Source organism: Channa argus, chromosome 15, assembly GCF_033026475.1.
Source record: "Channa argus isolate prfri chromosome 15, Channa argus male v1.0, whole genome shotgun sequence".
Classification (NCBI taxonomy): Eukaryota; Metazoa; Chordata; class Actinopteri; order Anabantiformes; family Channidae; genus Channa; species Channa argus.
This window is the reverse complement of record NC_090211.1, coordinates 22593786-22611689: the sequence shown is the minus strand read 5'-3', so window position 1 is coordinate 22611689 and position 17904 is coordinate 22593786. Positions and strand designations below refer to the sequence as shown.

The window sequence follows — 17904 nt, the reverse complement described above, 5'->3', positions numbered from 1 at the left end:
CATCTTTTCTTTTTCTTTTTCCCCATGTTTTCTCATCCCCCAACCACTTTAACCCTAAATTAACATCAGCCCCCCTCCTACAAGCCCTTCCCATCGCAGATGGAGGAGCAGAAGTCCATGAGCAGACGCGAGGAAGCCGTCCCCCAGACACATATGCTCCCATGGCAGCCAGTGTCACAGCAACCAACCCCCTCACCCCATCACCCCATCACCCCCCACCTCCCAGCACGGAGCCCACCCTGCCATCTGTTCATTAACCTGAGTTACACCGTGTATAGAAATGAACAAAAAAGGTGGAGAAGAGATGGAGGGAGGAGGAGAGTAAAGAGCAGCTCTGTTTAGGTGTTTAACACCTGAGTCTCACTAGTGTGGAAGTGGATTAATTAGCTTTTTCAAAGTGGATGTAGATGTTTTGAGCTGCAGAGGTCACAATTTTACGGTGACGCCTTTGTCCTTTTTAGCAACCGCCAATATTATAAACATTAAAAGTTACTCTTAAGTGCTTCTACTGTGGGAACTAATATTATGTGATATGACACTGCAGCTGGAAGAAAAAAGGCCAAAGCTGAACACAGAGGAGAGAAGTGGGCTATGAATAGAAGCTGGAGGCAAAAAGGTCAACGTAGACAAGAGGAGAGAGGGAGGTTGAGGAGAAAGGACGTGAAAGAGAGGTCGAAGGAGAAGAGACGCAAATAAATCAAATGCAGGATTCACAGAGGAGCAAAATGTCAGATCGAATCTCTGCCCAATGAGTTAATTCATCCCAGACTTAACTGGCTTACAAGCTCCATTAGACAGACTTTCAAGTTGCCCCTAAAATGAGCCAAACAGTGTGTATGTGTGTGGAGCATTATCAGCGTGACTGCAGATACAGCCGCGGCTTTGGGCTAAAATCGGACAGCGTTAGCATCAACATTTTATACAGTAAATGGTGGAGGATAATCCGAGACGCTGGAGCACGAAGTTCAGCAAGTCAGTGAAACTGTGCAGTTACTAGAGTCCAGCGACGACACTGTGGACCTACAAGACCTGCACTGACAAACTCGGACTCGCACATTCGGCTACAACTGTGTTCCGTTGTCTTTAATGTTCGGATGAACAACTTAGTAAATCTGCTTAGACACTGGGTGGAAATGATCTTCATCACGGGAACAAGTAGTACTGTACAAATTTACACCAACTGTACCAACTTTGAAGCTCGTATACACTTTAGATACAGTATAAGTTCTGAAGACTCATGTGCAGTTCATGAGTTCAGAGAATCAACACCAACAGTTAGTTCCTAAGACTTGAAAGTAATTTCATATGAGTCTGAGCTACTATAGCTACTTACTTTTGTTTAGAAGACCCGGCATCTTATGTAGACAAGAAGAAAAATCGTTTTTTTGGAAAACTACACTACCTCTACTGTAAAGTTACAGTAAACAGTCTTTGGACCACAAAAAGAACTTAAAGGGCAGCTCCACAAATGGCTTTAGTTTTGGGTGTAAATGAATATTAATGTTTTTAATCTTCCTCTGACTTCCTTAAATTAAAATATTTCTTTCCTTCTAGCTGAGAAACTCTTCCATCATTAGGAGTTAAGATGGTGACAACTGGAGGAGGTTACACAGTTACAAACTTCATAGTATGAGCAACAAGATGACATAACTGAAGGAACTAAAGGTTCCTCCAGGTGATGTCATCTGGAGGTCTAGAAAAAGAGAGATATTTTAATACAAGGAACTAAGAAGGAAGTTTAACAGCATCCATTTGCATGTACTACCCAAACCAGATCCAAAAGAAGCAAGTTCAACATCAGTGAAAGCGTAGTCATGTCATATGGCATCAAACGTTAGAAACAAACCCCAGCTTGTGCTAACACTTTAGTGAGATACAGCACCCTCTGTTGGCCTGGAGGACTCTGATTAAGGCTGCAGAACAGCAACAACACGTCCTTTGAGTGGATCTCGGCTAAAATACCACCACGGATAGAAAATCACAGGTCTCTGATTTGCGGCTGCATTGGCCGAAAAACACGCAAAGCTCTTCTGGAAACCAGCAGCGGATGGCAAAGCACTTGGCCCAGTCTGGTGCTATCACAGGGAGTTTCTGCACACCAAGGCCTGTGTCAGCACACTTTAGAGCAGAGAATCTGCTGGACGTAATGTGCTCTGACCCAGATCGACTTCCTGAGTAATTTACCCTGAGCTACGGCAGCTGTGAAGCTCTGCTTGGATTAGATTAGTGAGTGCGGGCGCTGAATACGGCAGCAGTGTTAAACCAAAACAAAGAGCAGTTTCTTTCATTTTGATTTAAGAAACTGAACATGCACCAGTTATGCTGGTGTAGATTTCCAGCCGCTTATCTCACGACAAATAAGGCATAAAATCCGCCACTGCTTAATTTGTAAAGAGCTGACACGAATGCTTGTTGAGTAATAACTCATCCGATGTGCGATGTGATGTTACTACAGAGCCCACAAAGGGTCACTGTGGGATTTTTAAATGAAGAAGCCTTTGATTCCTGGGCAGAATTCTGCTGAGAGAAACACAAAGTAGAAATGATGACAGTTTGACAGAAAGTTAGTGTTTCACCATCAAGACACAGCCACTGCATCATCCCAGTCCCTCAGCCTCAGCAGCAGACAGTTAGAGCCTTTAGTAGCACAGTGTAGAGAGCTGATGCTGAAGCTGTGTCGATCACAAGCAGCGGTACACAACACAACACCTTCGCCTGATCGCTGCCGACAGAGAGACGCAGCACTTCTGCAGGCTCCCCGACACAGTGGAAACAACCAATGATGGGATTCTACATGTGACCTACAAGCATTCTCACCACAATCAGCTGGTGCACACAGACAGGATTTGTGTCTCTGCACTCTGCTCAGGTTGTGCGTCTGTGTTGTGCTGGGGACCTTCAGGTCTGTGCTCAGAGTCGGAGGCAGGTGTTCTTCACGCTCGCTGCATCCAGTTTTACTGGGGGCTCAGACACTTCTCATCTTGAGTTTTACAGAGAGCGTTTGCTGCCTGCCATTATGGCTCTGACTCCTACTCCTACTCCTGTTCTCTCTCACTGTGCTTTTTCTCTCTGTCTCGTTCACTAATCACCTGTGTCTTCACTCACATCTTCTTGCTCTCTGAGCTGATTCTGCCCTCCCTCTCTCGCCTGCCTGTCGTGGATGGAGGGGGTTACCTCCGTGCAGCTCAACAGTGGGCTCACTGTGTCAGCGCTGCAGCGTGTTCAAACCAGGGATGATTCAGTGCCAGACTGCACAAAGCCACAAATCATGAGAAGCAGAAAACATTGTCAAACACACAAACAGTTCAAGCACTTGAACTTTGACAAGTTAGAGTTAAAGCTCTTTTCTTTTGCTCACTGGATACAAACATCCTTCCATGTCTGGATCTTTAATTTCACACCAGCTCTTACCGTGACTGTAGGGATGGCTGTGACCAGCGAGTAGATGAGCACTGGGGGGATCTTGCTGGTGTCGTCCGGCCCGGGGTAGGGCTTAGAGAAGCTCTTGTCGTAGCAGAAGAAGCCCTGGATGTGCACAGGGAAGGTGTCGGTGTACTCGAAGTAGTAAGCCAGCAGCACCGTCCCAGCCATGATCACCAACTGGAAATAGAACATTATCCGACCCTTAGGAAGCCAGAGGATGGCAGGTGGAGTAGAAAAGGGAGAGGTGGAGGTGGAAGAGGAGGAGGAGGAGGAGAGGAAGAGGGAATAGTCAAGTCCCCGTTCCCCTTAGCCACAGGGAGATGCATAGGAAACAGACCGAGAAAGAGACGGACAGAGGAGACGCTCAGTTTGTGACAGAGACCGAGAGAGAACGAGACAGAGATAAGACAAGAAAGAGAAAATGTGCAAGAACAGAATAACAGAATAACGGAGGGTCCCCCTGCAAAACAAGCAGCAAAAAGAAACAAGTGCATGGGGAGCAAGCAAGCAAGAGAGCATTAGAGCAAGAGGGAGGGAGAGAGGGAGCGAGAGGGGGAGGGGGGAGGTGGGAGGTGGGAGGGCTGCTGGCACTCAGGAAATCTACTACAGTTGAGCTGTGGGTGTATTTGTGGAAGCAGCATGTGCACAGACACACATTAGCGATGAATCCGTGGACGTGACGAGGAAAAGGTTGTTAACGTGTCACTCAGTGAATCGGTGAGTCATAAAAATGTACATTCTAATGATTCATCAATCACCAATATAAAAAAATCATAATCCCTTTCTAATCATTTTACAGCATTTCACTCCCCTTTTTACAGACTGACCCAGTGATTTTAATAAGCCTGAGCTCTGCTCCCTGTACATGGATGTGTGCTGTTTCCTCTACAGTTCATCTTGGAAGTTTTTTGGTTTCTGCTTTTACATACTAACTCATACTGTGAGTGCTGGACTCACTGAATTCAGGTTCGCATTTTGAAATGACTGATCTCCTACACAATCGCTCCTGACCCAAAGATGAAAACATCTGATTCCACTTCACCAGGCCGTTGGTTTTGAAATCTGAAGGTTTGATTAGAGTTTAATGACTCAGACTGTTTCATTGGTCTTAGCTTTTGGCTACAAACAAACCTACAAACTTGAATGATCCTGACCAGGGATGTGTGTACAGCATGTGTACTTTTGTGTACTAATACCTACCAACCCCTATTTAAAGAAACAGCTACATGCCACGTGCACACACACACACACACACGCCTGGTGTATTTATACACGTCGGACGGTTTTTATTCTTGGTGTGTCCCCTGAGACAGACGTGCTTGGCTGTCTGTGGTCGTCGTGGTGAAGAATCAGGTTTTTCTAAACACTGATTACTCTTTGACATGCACACAATTATTTTTTGCTGCTTTTTGTGCAACTGTTAGATGTGAGGTTGTGTGTGTATGGGAGAGTTTGCACACACACACACACACACACACCCCTGCTGGAAGCTTTTTGGTGGCTTTGCCTTGCTGGAGTGTATTGTAGCTCTCCTCAATAAAACACACATTTTTAAGTCTGACACTGGCTTTGGAAACGCTATGAACACGAGCCGGCTGTAAACCCGTGGTTTGCTTAGATGGTGGAGGGGTCGTATGATGCTCGGATCTACATCCTGGGGTCTGGATCTGATTTGTAAATCTGGATTAACTGACCACATCTTCTAAACTTGTATGACAAGTATCTCATGACAACACAACTGTCAATAAAGCAAGAGTCCTAGGACAGAAATTACAGCATGGATGTTGTCGCCGAGGAAGACACACAGACACAGGCTGAGGACATCACAGCTGTCTCACGGTGCTGAAAACACACACATCCTAATGTAAATGGACTTAGCTTAATAAACAGCAGCCAGAGGTCCAAACATAAAAAAAGGAAACTCTGGTTACTGTTCTATGAACTATGAAAAAATTCAAAGTGCCTATTGTGACCGGCTCTGACTCATGCATGTGATTGTTAAAGTGAAGGAGCTACAATAATACCCCCCCCCCCACCCCCACCACCACCACCCACTGCCTTAAAAATCAGCAGTGTACTTATGGTTTAGACAAAACCAGTGAATGTGTTTGTGCTGGAGCTGCTGCAGACCTGCAGGTCCGTGGTGAACTTGAGCCTCCAGTGTCCAGCTGATAAAAGCTTTGTTTTATGGGTGAATCATTTTCATCATCTTTTAGATCACGTTGTGTCAGAAAATCAGAAACAGCAGCACAGTGTTAATGCATCATCATAACAAAAGTAGTGATTGTATTTACTCAAGTTCTGTGTAACTGAAGCGAGTTCTTCTCCAAATGTGACTGAGCCGTCAACAGTGCAGCTCTGCAGAGACATTCGCTTCCAAAGGGTTTGAGTGAGGCTCAGCCTTCTGACAAAGAGAATCTCTGCTGGATTAAGTTTTTTAATATTATTTGTCGGAATTAGATAACGACTATTACCTGAACAGCTGTGCAGAGCATGGTGGAGTGTAGCAGGTGGTAGAAGAGGAGAGCAGGGAGAAGGACGGGTGGGTGGAGCCTAGTGGGTTGACTTTAGCCTCTAGCACTAGTTCACAATCATATTGTAGCTTTAAGGTATTTAAGTTTTACTCCACTACAGTTATCTGAGATGCAGTTACTCTGAGACCACCAACCCCTGTTCGCCTCGAGTTTATCAGTGTGTCGACTAAAAAGCTTTACATTTTTAACTGTGTACATAAAACGTGTCAGAATGTTGGTGGCACAGGTCGTACACCTGTACAAGACAATGGTTCAGAGCTGGCGGGTAACAAGTACATTCACTCATGTATTGATCCTGCATGAAACCACTGTGACTGATTCTTTAACGCTACAAGTTCAGACAAGACAACTGGTTGCTTAGAGGTGAGGCTGTGTTAGAGACACGTCTCACTTCTGACCAATCAGAAGCAGGAATTAGTTGGCGGTGGCATTTCTGTGCCACCATGTTGAATTTCTTTGCCACCGCATCAAGTGTTTTTGGTGTTCTACTCTACGAGTGACTCAAACTGAGTTGAGCTAATGAGTTGGAGCTAATAGATGTTATAGGACACTTTCACTGATATTTAACTTTTGGTTCCACTTTGCGTAATACGTGTAAATAATTGTCATTAAAGTTTCCTCTGATTTCCCTATATTCAAATATTTCTCTTCTTCTAGTTTAAAAATGCCTCCCGATGACATCACTGGAGAAACCTTCAGTTGGGATTATGTCATCTTGTTGCCTTGTTCCCCAACACTGCACCTTCCTGCGACTGTGGTGCAGGAAGGTACAGCGGTTGTCCACCATTCTCGCAGTTGTTGGTTCAATCCCCACCTCCTCCGGTCACATGTCAAAGTGTCCTTGAGCAAGACCTAGCAGCTCCCCCATCGGTGTGTGAGCGAGTGGGTGAATTAGAAGCAGTGTAAAGCACTTTATAAGTGCAGACCATTTAGTATTGAGTTTGTAGTTATGGTCAACCTGCTTTTCCAGAGCTCCTCCAAATGACATCACCTGAACTCCTAATGATAAAAAACTCCTCTAGGTGATGTCATCAGGAGGAGTTTTTCAGCTAGAAGCGGAGAAATATTTTATTATAGGGAAGTCAGAGGAAAGTTTATAGGTTTAATGTACATTTACACCCTATACCAAAGCCATAGAGAGTAAGTGACCTGTAAACAGCAGCTACTTTTAATGAAATTATTGCAAGTCAGGAAATATGTTTGGGGTTACTTCAGAGGTGCACAGGAGTCTGCAGAGGGTCCGCGGCCGGTCAGAATCTAATAAGACCTGTAGCTTAGACTCCACGCATGCGAAATAAATCCAGCTTTAAGCTGAGCTGGTACCATGTGGTAGAGAAGAGCTGTAACTCAGCAAAGATGTGAGCACTGATTCCAACACTGGTGATCACACACAAAGATGAACTGGCTTCACGTGCTGCGGCTCACTCACACCCTGACGTCTCGCCCACCAATTAGAAATCCTTTACACTCCTTTTCCCACTCTGCCCTTTGTTTACCTCTCATCAGAAGATTAATTAGAAAAGTTTTAGAGATGAGAAGCCAGGTTAAAAACTGTTGATGTGTCTTCTTCTCCCAACTGTCTGCAGATGTCATTATTCAGTACATGTCCTGTCTCTTCAACAAACACTTACCAAACTTACTGGACTTCACTGTGTCCTGACATCAAACCGATTCAGTTCTTGTACTGTAATTGTATTTAAAATATTTTGACCTCGGCGTTTTTTAAAGGATTGGATTTTACAACTAGAATCAGAGTTTGAAAGCAGAAATGTACAGAAATGCATTTTTACACTCCAAGTACAATTTGTGTACTTCAGCAAAGGCCATGGTAACTTGTGTGATTACTTCTTCCTCTGTTCAAACTCAAAGGCAGCAGCAGTAATGTCCACTGTCTTAGTTTCCATGGTTACGCCTGCACGTGTGTTGGCTTTGCTGGTCAACATGGTGGAGTAATGACAGCTGCTGCAGGTGAAGACAATGACAAAACCCAAATAAAGGCCATTCCCAGCAAACCCCAGCTCCTCTCTCTTTGTGCCCAGGCTTCATATCATGTTAGCAACAGTTACCGTTCATCTGGCTGCTGCTGCATTCAGGGACATTACAGGCTATAGGTCACCTGTGCTTCAGAAACGCTCACGGCCAAATGTGCCGTAACCATGTGCAGGGGTTACTTTGTGTTACTGCTGCACAGCTGCTCCCAGGGGTTTTCTTTATGGATGAATGATGATGAAAACCTGGATTGTCTGTGCTTCCCCTTTTGTCACCCAACAGATCTGAGGGTGTTTCACACTGTGACACTACAAAGAGAATGGAAATTCTTTTTAGAGCACCAGTGACGTAGCAGTTGGATCCTCCTCCCCGTGCAGCATGACCTCAAACATCACGGTGAAGTTTAGATTCTCCAGCGAACTAAAGGTGAAACATCCTCAGGACAAGGACGCAGCTCCTTCCGTTTTAGTTTTAGCTCCCAAAAATCCCTGCTCTCAGTTTCCCTCAGTCCCTCCCCCCACTTCCCTCAGACATTGCTGAACACGTATGTCTGACTTTTAACGCTTTGGGCCCAGTTGTGGTGACACCAAGACGCCTGAGAACATTGCCCAGAGACACGCAGAGCATTTTAGGAGAAACTCCGGCGGAACAGCAACAGCCGACAGCATGTGAAGGACCCACCACAGTGAGCCGAGAGCGGCTCCTAAAATACCAGCACTCTCCCTCCCTCTGTTATCCCTAAAAATAACACGTCGTCCTTGTACAAGTTGAAACCAAAATCTTTCATCATAAATAGGGATTCGAACTGTAGCTTCACTTTAAATGTCTTTACCATTGGCTACTGTGTGCTGCCGCTACCAGTTCCATTAGAAATATGTCATTTTGCATCTTTACTTGACAAACATCCACAGGACATCCACAAAAGTCGAACTCTTTCTATGTTCGCTCTTATTTTCTCTCGTGTCCCTGGATGCTGTTGGAGCCATGTTGCCTGAAAGAGCAGTTTTGTGTTTTACGGATGGAGGATTTAGAGCAGAAAGACAGCAAGCACAGCGGTCCACCGTCAGACACATGCTGTCCATTAAGAAGCCTGCCATCAATACACGCTACGCTTCACCTGGCCAGCGTGACAGCAGTCCTGGAGGAGGAAGGGGAGGCCCAGAGGACACAATTTGATGAGGATGGAAGACAGAAAAACAGGAATTAAAAGGGGATAAGGGAGAGGTGAGAATCTGAGGAAGGGGGCAAAGAAAGGAGAGTGACTGCACAGACGGTAAAAAAAGGGGAGGAACAGGTGCAAAGCTTAGGGGCTGGCTGAAAAACTTTCCCACAAAAAGCTGTGTAAAGCTCATCCATGTGTTTTTAGGAGCTGCTGAGATCTTCACAGTGATGGAGAAAGGACCAAAAATGTTACGAGAAGAGTCATCGTCAAACAAAAACTCTGAACTCACAAACCTTGAAGTCACATTATCTCTGCACCCGACGTTTAAATGAAAAGACTTTAATATTTAGATAAAGATAAAGATAAAGATAAAGATAAAGAGACATCCAAAGGTGCTGATAGGTGCTAACGATTTGCATCAAATCCATTTGGGGCCAATCGGGCGAATGGCTCAGAGTCGGCTAAAATAAAGCAGATCAAATGCGGATCTTCAACTTTTCTCTGAATAAAGGACCATTTCTTTCATGTGGAACATCTTTAATATTGCTAATTTATGGTTCTATCAGCTGATGTAACTGCTCTGAATCTCTTCAGTCATTTAGAAATGATTATTTGGAAATATTTATATTGAATTACATTAACTTGACTGAGCTGTCCTGGTTTATCATTATGGTCCTCTGTCTGTCTGTCTGTCTGTCTGTCTGTCCAGTCTGTTCCTCAGCCCCCTACTAGTTCCCCCATTCTGCCACCAAATGTCCCTGGACTTTATCCCCGCCTACCCCCTCACCTGACCTGTGCCCAATGTCCCTCATTAATTTACCAGTATGTACCAGTTTCCCTTGGATCTATGGCACCGTGCTGTTCCTTGATGGACTCTACTCTTTTACATAGCTCTAACTGTCTGCACCCTGATGTTGGACCCAGACTGTCCTTTTGCTTGTCTGGTTTGAGTATTTTTGCTGAATTATAGGAACCTGTGGTATTTTTATATACTGAAGTATCACAATGGACTCAGTAGCAGCAGATACTGTTTATATTAATGGACAAAAAAATAACCTGACTGAAAAAAAAAAACAATGCCGTGCTTTAAATGTACTGCATTACAGGTAAAGATACTGTGTTTTGGTGGGTAGAAGCTAATTTCTGTCCAGTTCATACAGGGCTGCACCTAAATATTTAATTATGGACCAATCTCGCCAGTGTATTGTTTGACTGAAGTTTGTCCCAGAGGTCTTCATCACACTACGGCACCAGTGGAGAAATGTTCAGAGTTGAATTTGATGCAGCGACACACTGCCGAATCATCGCTCCAGGCTCAAATTGAGATGGAGATTTAAAAGCAGATTCATGGTGAAGCCCTACGGTGAACAGAGAAGCACCATCTGGTTTCCTCTGGTACACAGTCCACAGAAACACGTTTGCTGCTCAAAGACTGTGACCTTGTGTTGTGTTATAGTGAGTTGGAGGTTGTTTTTTCAGCCGAAGCCAGAAGCCTCCTACAGTACCGTCCTCGCCCACACACCGTCCTCCCACTCCAATATTGCCTTTCCTTTGTGTCTCTCCTCTACCTTTCATTAAGCAAAAGCAGTTTCCTGACACTATTCTACTAACACGGGGACAGTGATTCAAACGTGGCTTCAAAAGTGACAGGCTTTCAGTGCTAATCACAGCTTCACAGCAGGAGCTGGAGTAGCTCTGTGGTCTTTACTGGTCTCTAATCAGATTCCAAACACAGGAGAGACTTCCTGCTGAGACTGAGACACAAACAAGCTGAACACTGTTCTTAAAGCAGAGTCTTTGTGTGAATTAGCCTCAGTTTATAGCTGCTGCTCCAGTGTCGGACCAGGTTACTCTGTAATATTTGTTACACTGAAAACGAATCAATAAGAACACAGGGACATGTTCTCTGAATGTGAAAGGAACAATACTTCAGCAAATTATCACCTGACTGAGCAGCTCTCTCATTTTAGTGGCTTTCAGCTCACGGTTTTAATTTAATGGCTCACAAATTTAAACTATTTTAGTTTAATGTCTTAGTTTAATCACGTAGAGGGAAAAGCTCTGAAAAACCCACTGAATGAACATGTCCAACACCAAACAGACAGACTCAGTTAGAGGTGAAAATAGAATTTTGGAAATGATTGCACATGGTTTGGAAAGGCACACACCTCTGTATAGAAGGCCTCACAGCTGACAATGCTGCTGTGTCAGAACAAAAGCCAGGAGGTCACAGGAGCTGCTGCACAGCTCAGAAATAGGATAATTGCAGGCACAGATCTACTCAGGCTCCAAATATACCATCAATTTAGAAGATTACCAAAGCAAAGCAGGTTGGGAAGTCTGCTGTATCTTTAACATGCATCACCGCTCTCTCCGTCCACATCTTACTCAAATAAGGACAAACACTTACATTTAAATAAATAATTTTGGAAAAATGCAGACACTGCACAACATGATGAATAGACTTTGTAGGATTAAACGATGGTTCCCTCATGAAGAGGAGCCTGAAAGGTTGGTCAGCTTCTTGGAGGAGTTTAAAAGTGGGAGCGAGTGTTTTATAGACTGTAAAAGTTCAGATGGAGCGAAAAATGTTTAGGAATGGGAAATGGAATAAGAAAGCAGCAGAGCTAATGGTGCGTTCAGCGAGCTGATGGAGCCTCAGCAGCAGGAGAGAGAAAAGAAAGAAGACGGAGAAGAGGAGGCGTTTAGGGACCCACAGGGAGGGTGGACGAATGATGGGAGACAGGTGAGATGGACAGAAGGAGAAGAAGAAGAAGAAGAGAGTTTTTTGTATTTATATGAAAATGGTTAAAGGGAGAGAAGAGTCTGATTGGAGCAACAGGAAAAGGACGAGGAGCTTTAATCCTCCTCCAGTCGTGTAAAAACACCTCCTGTTGCTTTCATTTCCTCTCCTGCCAGCCACCGTGTGAACAGCTCAAACCCACCAATCCTGCATTGTTGACCCTACGTTTTGCCAGAACACAGTAACATTGCTGCCATGTTCTGGCTCAGCGTCTATGTGAAGGGAGAAAGACATCACTTTGATGATCTGATCTGCGACTCAACACTGGGTTATTTCTCCAGAGAGACTCTTGTTGGGTGTTGTACAACATGTTAATGTGCTGAGACAGAGGGAGACTTGCAAAGGGCAGAGGATGGTGATCCGGTGAGCCTCGAGTCACATGAGCACACCACTGTCCCCCCCCAACCCAAAGCAGTAATCCTAAAAACCATCATCCTTCAAACATTGTACCAGGTGTTACAGCTTTGTTTGATTCCAAAAGACGTCATACATGTGTAAAATGTTGCACTTAGATTTAGTGGTTTGGCATTTTTGACATAGGAGCAAAATGCCATGAGAAGAAAATGCGTCGGTTTGACTATGCAAACACACAGGCCTGAAAGAAAGAAGTAAGAAAGAGCAAAAAGGTTTCTGTACTTAGTGCAAGGACGAGGAAAGCTGCAGAAGAGTTTCTTTAAAGCTGCAGGGGAGGCTGCTGAGCCTGCAGAGTTCTGCAGCTCGTTCCACCATCGCGGCACCACTGAGCCGAAGGACTTAGCTTGGGATCTTTGCTCTATAGTGAAGGGACCAGCAGACGCTGTCAGACATCACTGAAATAACAATGAGCTGCCTTTTGCTTTGTGTAGAGACTATAAGATGTCTTCTGATCTACTTTCTACATTTACTTTATTGTCAGACGCTTTTGTCCAAAGCAACTTGCAAGTGAGGTTCAAGGCAGCAAAAATCTAAGTCAAGGAGAAAACATCAATTTTACGAGATGCAAGTGCAAGAAAAAACAGAAAGGAAGTCGTTTTTATTTGTTGGATGATTGGTTCCAAAAGCTGCTGTGACTCCTGTGGCATTTGTGAATGTAGCCACATGTGCCAGCACAGGTCAACCAGGCAACATGCAGGAAATAGAGGCCTTGCTCACTGTGAGAGACCACAGTAAACCAAAGAAGGACTGTAAGCCGCATATAACGGTCTTTTAACAGATAAAACAGAAGCATTCACACTGTCTCCACACATACACACCCCTGCAGTGCACACAGTGGCACAGGGAAACCCTGCGCGTGCACTATACAGAGATAACACTGGTCACGACTGGCCCAGTACCTGCTCCGAGCGCCACAATCCTCCGTCTGCCAACTTATACCGTGTGCAATCTGTGTATTACTCACTGCTCATGAATACGTAATGTGGCAGAAGGAGTCAGGCTTCAGAGCAGCAGTTAAAAGAGCAGCAGTGGGTTTATTTTTATTTTTTACAGCAGAGCCAACACAGAGATGTCTTCAAATCTGGGGATATCGTTCTCTTAATGCCAACAAATCCCAGGGAAAGAAATCAGTACTGCATGTGCAGTCAAGCCCACAAACACCATCCTGCACCGTCATAATACATAATACACCATCCTGCTGTATTAAATACCCAAAAACTAGACAAAGGATTGCAATTAACTGGACAAGAAAACTGGGCAGTAGATCAGCATCTGTGTGTCTACTTGGCTGTTAGATTAATGGACAGTTTATTCTGTGTTCAGTTCTGGAGCTCTGGGAAAGCAGGTTGACCACAAATACAAATTCCATAGTGTAAGCAACAAAAGAACATAATCTGAACTGAAGATTCCTGAAAGTGATGTCATCTGGAGGCATTTCAGCTAGAAGAAGAGAGATATTTTGATAGCACTGTTGCCTCACAGCAAGAAGGTCCCGGGTTCCCATCGCTGGACCGGACAGGCCCTTTCTGTGTAGAGTTTGCATGTTCTCCCCGTGTTTGTGTTGGTTTCCTCTTTACCACTAAAAACATGTGTGTAAGGGACCAGGTCAGGGGGTCAGGCCTAACTCTCCATCTGATGCAATGTCAGTGTACATCTTGTCTGTGTAATGACAAACAAATCTAAACCTAAAAATCAGAGGTAAGTTTAATGTACCATCCACACTGGATCCAAAAGAGGCAACTTTAAAATCAGCGAAGTCGTCCATTAACTGCTGTAATGGTTTACATTTGAATTAACTTTAGTTAGAAAATAAAAAGAAAGAAAGAAAAATCTGATATCGTTTTTTGTCACTGGACAGGTTGGAAAAATTGTAACTAGTAACTAGTCACTGTGGTTGTCAAACGAGCAGCTTCCGAAATGTTGTGGAGTTAAAATGCAACATGTGCCCAGGACACTGTGGAAATGATGCTCGTGGTTTGATCACAGCCACGCTGAGGGTTGACATTTTGTTGTTGTTCCAACAGTAAATCAAACTCACAGAACCACAATGTCGAAGCTGCACTAAGCATAAAAAAAAGCGGGCATCTAGATGAGAGGACTAAAACAGACGGAGGACTTCAGTCTCTCAGTCACCATCAACATACACTCAGGTCTCACCTGCTACAAACTGAACAGCAATTTGCTGATCGCGGCTCAGTCACATTCAGAAAAGTCAGTCGTGCACATTGATTTATTCCTCAGGGGACACTGACTTTGTCCACAGGGGCTTTGACTTAAGTATAGTGGCTTTATGTGAATGTCTGTTTTTACCCTGATATTCTGCTGAATGTTTGTGTGTCCAGTCCAGTATCTGAGTGGTCAGCTAACTGTAATGTAGGTGTGAATGTTGGACTGTGACAGGTGTGAAACTACCACCCCCCCATTAAACACACCAGGCTATTTACAGAGATGGAGGAGGGAGCCAAAGAGAAGCTGGTTTGTTCTGTCTAATGTCTGCATGTCACTCAGGTGTTAAGAGGCTTGTGAGAAGCATGTGTAAGTGTGCGAGATGCAGAAACGTGAATTCTAAATGTGTCAAAGTGACAAAAATATGCAAGGAAAAAAAAACGGAGATGGAGTTGTCAAAACTCCTGCTGATGGATGCGAAGAAAAAGTTGGATGGTGTGAGGGAGCTGCAGCTGTGTTACAGCACTGCCCTCTGCTGGACAGAGTTCTGCTCTCTAACGTCTAAATGATCTGTGACTAATGCTGAAGAATTCAGAATTACCACTAACACCCACGAGGCTGATGCTGGCACCCGTTGCTGCACTTTGTATTTTAAACCACAGGGGAAATGGAGTAAGATTAAAACCCGTTTTAGATGATCACACTGACATGATACTGTTCTGTGAGCTGATCTGTGTTCGAGCTCACTGCAAAATCTGTGTTGAAAACTCGAAGCTAATTCATTGTGAAAAGCTACTGGCCAACAGTAATATTTGTAAAACAGAATGAATCCAAGGGTCTGTGGGAAAATTACCCGCGGGACGGGAATTGGAAATTGTGTATTTCATTTTCGAACTGCTGAATGACGAAGCTGCAGCTGATGTGCAGAGCGGAGAGAAGGGCTGTGGGATTCATACTGGCCCCTCCACTAGTCTGGATAAGTGACTAACCACAAAGCTGCATTCTCCATTACAGTCCTCACTGAAGCACAGTAAATTAGTTTAAACACAAATTACTTTTAAACGGAAAATGGGCCTGTGTGTCCCCAGATGGCCAAGAGCTACAATTTATTCGGAGAAAAGTTTCCAATACAGTATGTGGAGATGGGGTTTGACGGGTTTGTGTTGGATGCAGATGACACGTTCGTTTTCAGTTCAGTAACTTAAATTAAAACTATTTATTGGAAAACATTAAGCACATTCTTCGGAGACTGGATCTCATCATTATGGCTGATCTTGTAGCTAATGCAGTAAATGTGTCACGGTACTGATGCTGATCTGTGTTGCCCTGGTAACCTTCCCTGTCTCCTCTCACCTGTGAGTCTCTGTTGTTGCTCCTGATGTGTTTAACCTCCTCCCCGACTTTGTCTCTTTGATCCCGGGTCACACCAGACCCAGGGTTTTATCTGGCGTCCGGATGGGTGACACTCCCACGGGAAAGTCTGCTCTATTGTTTCTTTTGTGAATAAAACCTCGGGTTGATCGATCCTCTGTTTGAGTCGCACTGATCTGTCTCAAGTGGATGTCTTTACGTTGGACTCGTAGGTACTGTCTCTATTTATTCGTTACTTTCTAGTTTCATCACTATTATGTGGATGTTTGCTGACACGGCCTTTTTCAGTTGCTACTTTCTGTGCTTAACCTGATCTTTTCAGCCGGCGTTGGTGTGTTTTTGCCCCCTGCCTGTTCCAACCATCCCAGCTGCTTCCTCGCCACACTCCAGACCCCGGTAGCCATCATGTCCCATCTGCGCTTCTTCACAGTAAGACCCAAGCCTGTTCCATTAGTGTCTCTCACCGTATTCACCTGTCCTCTCCACCTCAGACTTTCCCATCGTGTCTTGTGTCCAGCCTCCTCCGAAGTGTTCCCTGCTGCTGACCCCTTCATCTCCCCCCACATACTAACAATAAAACCTATTTCATTTGTAGTCTGCACCTTTTCTGGGTCCTCTTCAAATAGCACTGATGAAACAGCATCTTGTGACACATGATCAAGTAAATATGAATGCAGTGCACTTCTGCACAGTCCAGCTAATCTCACTGTCACAACTGGTTATGTTGATAGCGACAAAGTTCAGTAATGAAGAATTAAACCCAGTCACAGACATTAAGCCGAGCTGAAAGGCTGAGTTTCACTACATGTCTCCTCACTGAGGCTACTGCAATCCAACGGCTCCTGTGATCAGTATATTAAGCCTGACTCCCGGACAAGCCCCCGACTTGTTAGGCCTGACTGATAGAAGGCGTTACAACTGTGGGAGCTCTGAATGGTGGTGCAAGGTAATGAAGGGCTTTAAAAGTTCGGGGGGGATTTTAAAGTCAATACGATATTTGGTGGGAAGCCAGTGAAGCAGTTGAAGAGTGTGGGTGACATGTTGTATGGTGGGAGTGTGGGTTATAATACGAGCAGCAGAGTTCTGAACCAGAGGAGTTTATGGAGAAGCTTGTGTGAAAGACCAGAAAACAGAGTGTTACAGTGGTCAAGTTGTGAAGTGACCAGAGGATACAGACAGAAGTGTTATGTAGGATGAAATATTTGTCCTGTTGTCATCAACTACTTGCTCTGATGGCAGCAGACGCCTACTGTGCCTTCAACTAACAACTGCCTCAAACACTTTTAAAGGGACTGAAGCTAAACGGTGTGAAAGGATTCCAACACTGACGTGCAGCAACTGTTTAAGACACCTGCATGAGATAGTGCTTTTATCCAAGGCACTTTGCAGGGGGATACCAGACTGGGTTAGGCGCTATTGTGCATCCCTAACTGGTTGTTGCTCAGCCTCAGGTCACAGAGTTGGTTGTAACACTGATGGCAGACCAAGCACTCGTCCTTCCCAGTTCTACAAACTACACAAATTACACAGACTCTTCAGTCTTTTGTTCTGTGCTGATTCTGCCAAATCAGAGAGGAAACAGACACTGAACAGAGAGAACCTGATCTAAAGATTCAAAACTGGATCCTGAACCAACATGTAGGAATTCATCCTACTGCTTGTACAGAAGTGGAGTAGTGACGTGGATATCTGTGTGTCTCTGAACGGCCGAGAGAAATCTGCCCAAACTGTGAGACAAGAGAGATAAGCAGTGGCAGGGAATCACATTTAACAAAATGGGAAATGCCGGAGCCAATGGAGGGGACAGAGGAGACACACAGAGCAAGATGGCTGAGTGGGTGTCTCTGATGGAAAAGGTTGTGACTCTTGATTAGGGCGGCGAGGATGAAGGGAGTCGGGGAATGAGTCTGGCTGATTGGTTTCCATGGTAACCGGTGATGAGAGTGGGGTGAAATAAAAGAGCAGGTCCTTCCGGCTCAGTATGGATCACTGTCTCACTCACACACACACACACAGCTCCTTTCCTCAGCACAGGGTTTTCT

General features: G+C 44.6%; 1 protein-coding gene across 5 annotated transcripts in view; it reads right to left on the bottom strand.

Moving 5' to 3' along the window:
• Positions 1–17904, bottom strand: part of plppr2a (phospholipid phosphatase related 2a) — a 44548-nt gene that overhangs the window by 15483 nt on the left and 11161 nt on the right. For 3 of the 5 annotated variants that reach the window (XM_067477975.1, XM_067477976.1, XM_067477974.1), the window contains exon 3: positions 3412–3624. The exons of 1 other annotated variant lie outside the window; for it this stretch is intronic. In XM_067477975.1, coding sequence (XP_067334076.1) covers positions 3412–3624 — 213 coding nt within the window. The remainder of the gene's footprint in view (positions 1–3411; positions 3625–17904) is intronic. One more of the 5 variants, XM_067477978.1, reaches the window with a different exon arrangement.